General features: G+C 39.2%; 1 protein-coding gene across 3 annotated transcripts in view; it reads right to left on the bottom strand.

Annotated features, from left to right (window-relative positions):
• Positions 1-6,356: 6,356 nt before the first annotated feature.
• gapvd1 (GTPase activating protein and VPS9 domains 1) overlaps positions 6,357-10,695 on the bottom strand; it is a 33,976-nt gene continuing 29,637 nt past the window's right edge. For all 3 annotated transcript variants that reach the window (XM_042421299.1, XM_042421300.1, XM_042421301.1), the window contains 3 exons: positions 10,136-10,208; positions 9,815-10,012; positions 6,357-9,509 (listed from right to left, as the gene is read on the bottom strand). In XM_042421299.1, coding sequence (XP_042277233.1) covers positions 9,369-9,509; positions 9,815-10,012; positions 10,136-10,208 — 412 coding nt within the window. In that variant the 3' untranslated portion in view covers positions 6,357-9,368. The remainder of the gene's footprint in view (positions 9,510-9,814; positions 10,013-10,135; positions 10,209-10,695) is intronic.

Raw genomic sequence — 10,695 nt, 5'->3', positions numbered from 1 at the left:
TATTAACACATCCTAAAGCACACTTCATCATATTGTCTTGAGGAGGCAATTGTATGGAAGGGGCAATTAGGACAGAGAAGCTGTGAGGTTGCCATTATTTTAGAATTTAATGACCACGCAATACGGAGCTAGATGTAGAAATGAGGGCTACAATACTACAATTATGCATAATCTGGCAGATCTTACCGCACCCCCCACACTCCTCTTCCTTTCGCCTTGAATAAATTTACATGGAAATGCATCTCTGCCTAATTTATTCAGAAAAATTAGAATATACATTACAAATATTTCCATAGACGACATCAGCAACATGCGGTTAGAAATTTAATGACTTATTTCTTTGTATTCATGCTTATGGATTAGGTCAGGGGGGTCCCCCTCCCCAGGCAGGGTTTTTGTGAAAACAGATAAATAATTAAACACAGACGTATATATTGATATTTATATTCACCTTTCATTTTCTCCAGCTGCTCTGCCATTCATTTTATAGGAAAAGAAAGCTTTCTGGTCTAACTCCAGAAAGAATACAAACTGAGGAAATGTGTGTATGTTTGTGTGTATGTGTGTGTGATGCATGACTCTGGACACCACCCAAAAGCAGGGATTATTGACATGGATGCTCCACCATTAATAAGCCGCTGTATCCTTTGTGTTCGGGGTCGCCATTGCTGCAGTTAACTATAACTTGTCAAGGCTGCTCTAGCTGCACAATGCGTACCTCATGCATCTCCTGTCAGCAGGCATAATTCCTGGATGCTGGCACGCCGCTGATTTCTGCATAAGTGATGCGAGCCTTCTAGTAGAGTTAGGAGCACGAGTCTTTTGCCATTGAGAGATGTTCATCATTCTTGATCTGGCTCTGTCAAGACCTGGTGTTTTAGTACCTCTCACGATTAGGCAGAATTGACAGGCCAAGAAGGCAGTGAATAGCAAAAATGTGAGGAACTAAGGGGGAGTGGTGTAGGCTGTAGGGTGAAGTGGAGTGTGGCCGCCATTTAATCTGCAATTTATCAGTTTAGGCTGCACCATGTAACATCAGGGAGATTACATTCCGGAGAGAAGGAGCTCTATCGCTCCTCCATCCCCTCCTCCTCCCCTATCTCCTCTCACATGCCTCCTAATGTCGTCTGACGGCAGAATGCGGAGGACAAAGAGGGAGGACTGTCTTTATTGTCACCATTATTGTTTCTGAAACCTTTAATTAATATATAGCATTGTGGACTCCTCTGTGAGTAAGCAATGAAGTGCCGGTGACAGAGAGACGGAGCGTAAGAGGTTTTGCTGCATCAAGACAGGCTGCATCTTTTATAGAGGCTGTTTGTCAAAGAAGAAAAAGTTGAGCCAGATTTAACATGCACAAGCACACAAACTGTATATGTCTTCAAACACATACACACACACACACACACACACATTGCCATTGATGTCTGCACATGACCTCTGACAACCCTGATCACGTTGGGCCAATAAATGCTTAATTGCCATTTTTCCGTTGGGCTGCTTTATTGATGCCATTTCAAAAGTGATTAATATGAACTGTTAACTAGCTGTAGCACTAAACAAAACTGAGCCGGCATGTTGGACTATATTGATTTCTTAGATTTTTATAACACTGTGCTTAGATAAAATTAATCCAAGAATGTGTTATAATAAAGATTCAGACTTCAGTGATATTATATGCCTTGTAATTGGAAGCTATTAACAGCGCAGGTATATTTTTTTTATGTTTACACCAATATCAGAGTCAAATAAATCCAAAATATTTTCTCTACATGCATCTCTCCTGCACAGTCTCCATGGTGTTTAAAAGGGCCATTAACAGGGTCACCAACTCTATTAATATACACTGGTAAAGTGTACCAACAGCATGCTTAGTACTCCAGTTTTATCTCTTGTTCTAGCAGGGCAGAAACAGAAATATGAAGACACTGGCTTACAGGAAGGAAACCCATGGCAGCCTGATATTAAAATGGTTCAGGAGTCAAGTAGAACAAGTCAAGTAGCTGGAGGGCAAACAAAAGAGAGAGAAAGAGGAGGGAACGAACAGGTCATTCTTAAAAGCTAATGGACTGTCAATGGTCATATTGTAATATGTCGAATATTATGAAATATGTTTGCTTCATGTGAAACGGTGCTATTAGTCATTGACTGTCCATTGACCAACAATAATAGAAAAAAAATATAATAGAAAATAAATGAATTCAATTTATATACTTCTATTTGAATAATGTTAATTTTCCAACCACAACAGTGAGTTTCCAATCGTAATTTGTTTTTTCTTTTCAAAACCGGATACATTTTTTTTAAAATGATAAAAATCTGATCACTGATATCTCTCCATAAATCTCTTTCTTCTTTTTCCTACATCTTGGTAACCTTTTCTGCGATGAGTCTGTCTACCAGCTGCTGATATCAGAGCTCAGTGCTGCTGCAGCTTACAGTGATATCCACCAGATGGACTGTAGCATGAATATGAGGCCATGCAGGGCTCATACAAAACACATTTCTCTTGCTGGACATACAGAAGTAGCAGGCAACACTTGTAATAAAATGCACGCTTCACATCTCGATTAGGGAATTTATTTGTACATGTGAAATCTAGTATTTTAGGACACACAGTGCACAAATTAGTTGATAGAATCTATTGCTCCATGATCACCAATAAATCAGCCTTTGTTAAGCACGCTTGTATCCCAAGGGTTATTTTCTAGACATTCTGAGTATGACCCGCCACACTTATCTGCACAGCCTCTCTCCAGCGACATAGAGCTTGATCCATCCTGAAAGGGGGATTGAACTCTCACAAGATGAAGACATGACATCTTCGGCTTACTTGATGTCAATGATAGGACAGCTCACTTGTAGATCGGGCATGTTGCCAGCCAGCTCTCCCTGGGTCCTGAATGCTGTCTCTGAACAGAGGCCAACGACACAGATGACATCCGGGGAAGCCCATCACCTGTTGCTTAAGGACAGAATAATCAAAGTGGGTCATACTGGGAAGCTGGACTCACTGTGTGTGCATAGCTGATGTGTTCATCTAATATGTGTCTGTGTGTGTGTGCGTGTGTGTCAGGGCAACAGCCAGAGCGGAGCCCTGAAATCCACCCCAGTGACAGAGATCATCAGCATCAGCAGCAGATCTTCAGCCTAGATCATGTTCACAATGAGGGCCATGCCAGCCACTGACACCACTGCACTGTCCAGTTGTACAAAAAAAAAAAAAAAAATGCTGCCTGCCAACAAATTTCTTAACATTGATTCTAAAATTTTCAAATCAGCAGACGTGTATAAGCAGTACAAGCTTTTCTCCAGGCAGTAAAAACAAAGCATTTTAATATAAACAACAGCTTTATTGATTTGCATGCATCCAGGTAAAATATAATTTATTATTAGCCTTAAGGGATTTTTCCTTATGATCCAAATTTGACACTTCCCTAACAATATTTCTTAATTGCAACCTCAATGAAACATGCATGTTCCATCAGAGAGGGAGTTTACTGTCGAATTTATGGAAATGCACGAAAGAGGCCTGTGTTAGTGGTAGGGTACACCTGCACTTGTCAAGGTACTCAAGGATGCCGGGTAATTGGCTGTTGATTGCTGCCATTAACATCCGATGGCTAAGTGTATCTAATTCCTGTTCCATTTCCACGGTTCAATTTGATGTCACCACCCACTCTTTCTCTCATAGGTGATTAGCTGCGCCTGTGAAATTTGTTCTTTTTCTAATGATATAAGCAAAATATAAGGAAGGAGCTGTAGCTGCAGAAGCACCATTGTAATTGACACCTTTGCCTAATTGATATCCTTTGTGGTGAGCAGTAAAAGAAAACATGGGGAATGTTATTTATCCCTATTTGTCTCCTATTTTAGACCAAACCCATATGGTTTAATGCCACAATAAATGTGAAAAAGGATGCAGTAGTCCACGTCTATCCCTTGGAATGATGCTATAACATGATTTTTAAGGTTTCTTAGCATTAACAGTATTTCCACAGTTTAATATTTACTTTATAGCAACCTTCTACTGAACCAGAGCTATTCTGTTATTTGTTACAAGACACAAATCTCCTTTGTCTTTGTAGTTTAAGCAGACATTATTACAGAGAATGGTGCTCACTTTTACTATTTGCATCTCTACAGTATCACCACCTCGGGGCACAGAGACTTAGTATCCCTTTGAGTTTTAATCTCCTCGTCTGCCTGCATCCTTGCGGCTATTTCATTTAAGTTTTAATATGTGTATTTGACATTTTGTTCATTTAGACCCCCCCACCCCCACCCCCACCCCCTCTCCTCCCCCTCCTCCTCTGTCCCCCTCCACCCTTAATTTAATTGACGTGCTGCTGCCTTGTGTTGTTTGTTTTGTCCTTAGTGAAGATTCCCCGCCACCACCAGCAGATTAGTCATATGTAAGTTATACTGTATGGACTTGTACCTTGTAGTATTCAGTAGGATATGCACATGAGGGATGGAGAGAGTGTTTTTCACATCAAAGAAAATGCCATGAGGAACTTCACAGGCCATTTTTAATAACAGGAAATGATTTGCCTTTTCTGTCAGTTCTGTCTGCCTGTTAATTTAGCTTGCAACATGTTTTATGTCAGTACTATTGCACTACTACTATCACTAATAATAATAATAATAACGATAATAAAGATAATAGTAACTTTAATAGCATAATGATAATCATAATAATAATAACACATGTTTAATTTGACGAATAACTATCTGTAATAAACAAAACAGATCTGTTTCCAGACAGCACAGTCCCACTGGCTTTAAATGTCAGGCCGTGGTGCCCCGTGGTGTTCTTTGTCTGCGCCGCTCTCAGATCAGATCTGCAGAGCGTCGTCGGGAATGGTGCGTCTGCCATCTGCAGGACGGCGAGGGAAAAACACTCACTGCCACAATAGCCGTCAGTCATTCAGTACAGCAGTACTGATGCTGGTTGTTGTGCTTCTTGCATGCTAAACGGACCCGTGTTGTTAAAATGACAAGGCCGCTTTCAACATAAGGAATTCTTGGAATAAAAGTAAAATCACTGGGATATTGTGGGTCATTACTGTTACAGTGTGTCTGCAGCGCACCTTTAGCCATCATGTTACCTTTTTAATTCTCTCCACTCTTAGATCACTATACTTTGTCTTTTGACACCTACCTTATATATATATATATATATATATATATTTTTTTTTTTTTTTTTTTTTTTTTTTTTTTAAACTGTAAACTGCACTGTTCTTGATACTGCAACTATTCCAAAATAAAGTAAAATATACCCTCATTAGAAAGAGCTTTGTGATCATTTTAGATTTTTCAAAGACAGTCAGTCTGAAAGGAATTTCTGTGTTCATGAGATAATTTTGGCTGATGGTATGTGGTGGAAGCTAGACATAGGAGGGGTGGGGGTGGCTCCTCCACTGTTCCCCTGCAGTCAGGAAGTACTAGACCTACGTGTGAAGTCATGCACGAGCCCCGCTGGACTGATCATCTGTTATTCCACAGCCATCTGGGTGAGACCTCAGGCCTGTTTATGTCTTCAAGAAACACAATGACATCAATATAAAACTCTGATGAGTCAAACAAGCCCAACCCCCCATCTCATCTTCTGAACTGGATCCATCTGCCATCACCTGTAAAAACCAACTCTACTGCACCGATGCTTTGGATTGGAAATAAAATAACACCTGATGTCTACACTGCTCTGTGCTGCTTCCAGTTCAGTGCTGAAGAAGGTTATTAGCCAGTAAGAATACAGTATTTGGGGCTCATTTTGGTTTAATACAAAACAAAACCCAAGCCTCCTTGTATCTCAGATCAGCTAAGTGCCACACAGTCAAAAAGATCAAATCTTCAAATCTGGCCTATCTAGCCATTGGCTTATGCAACTAATTAACTTCACACACCAAAATTTGAATTTAAATTAACAATTGCGAGATATCATCAGGGGACACAAAGCACCCCACGAAGAAGTTTATGATGAAAAAAAGATGAGTATTAGAGAAGACAATCGGTGAAGTAAGGAGGGCTTTTAGATGAGGGGATATCTCCAATTACAATCCAGCGTACACTTGTCAGCAGTAATGAAATGTTTGCTGAGAGGCTGCTATTTGTGGCTGCTAGATTGGATGATGCTGCTCCACTGCCCCCACTAACAATTATATTCCATGCATAAATTTCCCCACCATCTATTGTGTGAATTGTCGGCCAGATATACCTACAACTGTCCACGAATAATGAAACACTATTTGTGCATGTACAGTATAGGTACAGTATGACATTCTCCTCCTGCAGTGGAAATGCATAATGTATCTCGACACGACGCAAGAGCCACAGAAGAAGAGAAAATAAAAAAAAGGAAAAACTTCTGCTTCTTTTATTGTTTTTAAAGAATTACATAATGCATTAATCACAGTAAAGACAAACCGGCTTTCCCCGCATGTCATAATTGTGCAAGCTTACAATTAAATGTAAAATTAGATGTAATATGTAAAACTTTTTTTTTTTTCTTTTTTCTCTGCTCATCCTTTTCAACTCAATTGTACAGGGAGCAGAGCAGTAAAGCTTTGAAGAACAGACCTCATTGGTCTGTTTACTTGATACCACTGCTCAGTGGTTTGCATACAATCAGAACTAAAATTATAGTCAATATCACAGTCATATGTATTGGTTTTGTATGAATAATGTGATGTTTTGATCAGTGCTTCACCAGGGTCATTGGTAGCTGTGACCAGCTATCTGAGGAAACCCTGAAACATAAGCCAGGTCCAAATAATTTCATCAGATTTGTGCAGTATGTATTTCCAATTAAAGTGACATCACATAAACCTAATTAGTATAGATGCAACCTGCAACTTGATTTTCCAGTGCATGGTTTTCTCATCAAATTGATTACACAGACCCTGCAAGGAAGTGTACAGCACACATGCGAATCTGGTGCATGTGCTACTGTAGACGGATATAAAATGTACTTGTGATGTCTCCCATAAACACGGATGCTCATTAGCTTGAAAGAGTAACAGTCAGGTCCTTAAGTTTGCTACTCAAACAACGTTTATGTTAAATGACTGCGGCTGTAAAGGCCAGAAGTAATAACATTTCAAAATGCACTGCTCCCTGTCAAATGTTTTTTTTTTTTCTTTTTTAGGAAAAGACATATTTTGTGCAAAATAAATCATCGAGTTCTGATATGCAAGTATCACGGACACAAAGAAAAGCTTTGCGTCCTCTTGCAGGTTCAATTACTGGCCTGTGGCAGATACTAATCCTATTCTACTGTTTTATCATGATTGAGAATGTACAGACCATTCAATGACTTCATGCAAGAGGAGGCAGAGGGTCAACCAATCACACAATCGTCTCACACACCCACTAGACAAAAAAAAAAAAAAAGAAAAAAAAAAAAAACACACTCATGTACTACACCACCACCACTTTAGCATAAACTGCAAGTCAGTAACAAGTCAATAGTGTTGATTATTTGCTCTTCTATCCTACTGTGTATTGTGCTGTCAGGTCATTTACCATAAAATGTAATGGATTATCCAAACTATAATACACGTGGCACGTTTGTGCACAAAAATGAAGCAGAGGAGTTCAAGAGAAAAGGAGTTTTAGTCATTTCTGGATAATTAAAGACATGCTTGTTCTATAATTGGAAAGATACAATGACAATGGGATATCACAGCACGCCAAAAAAGGGGAACAAAAGTAATATAAGTGCACATAAACACGAGTCCCTTTCTTGAACTTACGAGGAGGTAGAGAGCTAATATCCAATAGTTCACTAGTCTGCCCATGCGGACACATGTGGCATCTCAGGTATAGTATCAGAAAGTAAAACGTCTTTGTTCGCTAACAAAGGTTTGTGTTATTTAAGGGCAATGTGACCACAACAAGCATCACAGCAGCTCCTCCCTTCCCCTTAATGTATTACTATGAAAAGGTGCTGAATGTACGAATCTACAGCAAACCTTTAACCAGTGCAAAAAGTGATCCAGTACTCTGTTGTCAACCAATGCAAGACAGTTTCTGTATGCAGACTGATATCAGGCTGATTGGTTTCAACTCTGAGGTAGGATCTAGCTAGAATACCAAAAGGGGATATTTGTTCAAACTCAAGTGCATTAAAGGGACTCAGCCGTGACAATCAGTAATGTAGCGATGCCTATGTTCCTGCAAGTGAGGGCTGGACAAAGGTTCCTCAGTGAGATGTGGTTGGCCCATTGGGGTGTGTTTGTGTGTGTGTGTGTGTAAGAGAGGGGGCGTTAATGCCTATTCTGGGTTAATAAAAAAAAAAAAAAAAAAAGAAAGAAAGAAAATTAACTACCTGTACAGAGCGCCCCACATCAAAGGCACTATTTTCAATATTTCCTCAAATGCCACCACTCCTCTGTGCATGAGTTGACCCTGTATGTCTTAATCGCCCAGCATCCCCCCACCTAAAGGGCTACTCATTGCTAAGGTGCCTTCCTAACTCAAGCTTTTCTAGCAAGTTTAATACAATATCAGCACTTGCCTCAGACATCTAGAATGGGCATGATATGCATTCATTTAAAAAAAAAAAAAAAAAAAAAAAACTAGATAAACAAAGCATTAAATAGAATTACAGAAATAAATACATTTTATTTCATATAAATATGTGGGCCCTTCTGTCCAAATTGTCACTGACACGTGTTTTGGGAATAGGTTGAAGTAAACAATTCATGAAATAAGCTGCCCTACTGTTTGATACACTAACCTTTTGAGTAGTGATGGTTATTATGAATTGATCTCTGTGTTTGAGTCACTAAATCCCATCATTAACTCTCACGCACTGTAAATCACCATGTTACAATGCATTTGATGAACATTATATTGTAATTTAATTGGAAGCCCATCCTTCTCACTCTGAGGAAAAGAAAAAAAAAAGATCAGTGATCACACCAAGGAAGTCTGGTCCCTTTAAATAGGATTATCTTTTAGGCTGATTTAATGTCATATTGGTAATTGTGTATGTATATATATATATATTTATATATATATATATATATAAATTCCTAATACAGACCCCAAAAGTGAAACATGACGGAAGAGACAAAAACATAAAAAGGAAAAATCCAAATTAGGTTCAAAGATAACATCTTGCCAAATTTTTCCCCAAGGCCGTTATCCCACCACGGCTAAAACCTGGATTTATCCTCATACGTACAGTAATATATATTTTGTAATCTTTCAACGTCTCTGGCTATGTACAAGCTATACAAATAAAGAGCAGGCTGAGGGCCAGGTTTTAGAAGCTGTGCAGAGGGAGCAGTTGGTTGGGAAGTCTCCCAGTCTCCCGGCTCCTTCCCCCGCAGTCTGCCCATACAGGTGGCTGTTCTGCTTCACTTGCGATCGTCGATGGTCTTAATGAATTCCACCGCCGCGGTGAACTGCATCCACCAATAGCACTCCTCCCCACTCAGCCGGCTGGCGTAGAAATTATTGATGTACTGAACGGTGGACAGCAGGCAGGGCGGGTTTGCCTGGAGGGGAGGAGAAGTGGGGATGGGCCCGCATTAGCCGCTGAAAGAATCTCACGCTACGCCATACAGATTACAATCATAAATATGTAAATATGTAAGATATATCCACACAGGTTATGGTGCCTTGCGATTACAATATAGTCGTTTTGGGGAACAATATTCTGATTTTTATTCATTCAAAAGTCTATAAATGATCAATGCTAATGGTGCAAAACCTTGGAAATTAAAGATTTTTTTCACAAATACACCTCAGTAGCAAAGTGTGAAATAATAGAGAACAGAAGCAGGAAAAACAGCAGACTCACCCTTATGAGGACAAAGACGAGCACAGGCACAAAGTCATCAGCTCCAGGGACAGAGTCTTCATTTGCCAGACTGAGGAGGTTCATAATGGTGGAACACATGCGCAGTATACACTGGACTTTGTCTCTTGGTGTCTTGTAGGCATTGATGGTCCTGATCTCAGACTGCGCAGAGGGCCAAGGAGCCTCCTTCAGGTAAACCTGCAGCCAGAAAAGTCAAAACACTCAAAACCTTCTACAAGCTGTATGCATCCCCACACTAAGTATATCCTCCTTCTCCACAAATGCGTAGAAGTGATGAAAAAAATATGACCAAGTTGATACCTCTGGGATTTGAAGAGCTTTATGATTGGCCGTCACAACTTTTGAGAGCCGCTGGATGTGTTCATGGAAAAGCCTGCCAAGAGAGAAACAGCTCAGTGTTTGACACCAGAAAGCACATATTCTGTCCAATCTATTGATTACTATTACTAAACAATTTATCCGTATTGATTGTATTTGTATCTTGTCTTCTGGTTTTCTAATGATTGATCAAGTTGCCTCAACACTTTTAAAGAGAAAACAACAGTAAAATGAGCTTTCATGGTTTACAGCATCATACTGACATACTATACATGTAGACTTTGGTCACACAATGTTATAGCTTACAATTTAATTTTGTATTACAACGTTTTCATTTAAGATGAGCCAAGAAGTACAGTATATATATATATATATATATATATATATATATATATATATATATATATATATATATACACATACTTAAATAATTACTTAGACACATAGACATTTATGACAATTACTTAGATACAACTTTCAAAATGATACTAACTCTTCTATATAACAATATAGTATATTTTTAGACAATATAACAGATCTAC

This window comes from Thunnus maccoyii, chromosome 9 (genome assembly GCF_910596095.1).
Source record: "Thunnus maccoyii chromosome 9, fThuMac1.1, whole genome shotgun sequence".
NCBI classification, from domain to species: Eukaryota; Metazoa; Chordata; class Actinopteri; order Scombriformes; family Scombridae; genus Thunnus; species Thunnus maccoyii.
Note: the sequence above shows the minus strand (reverse complement) of the source record. Positions and strands in the feature narration are given on the sequence as shown.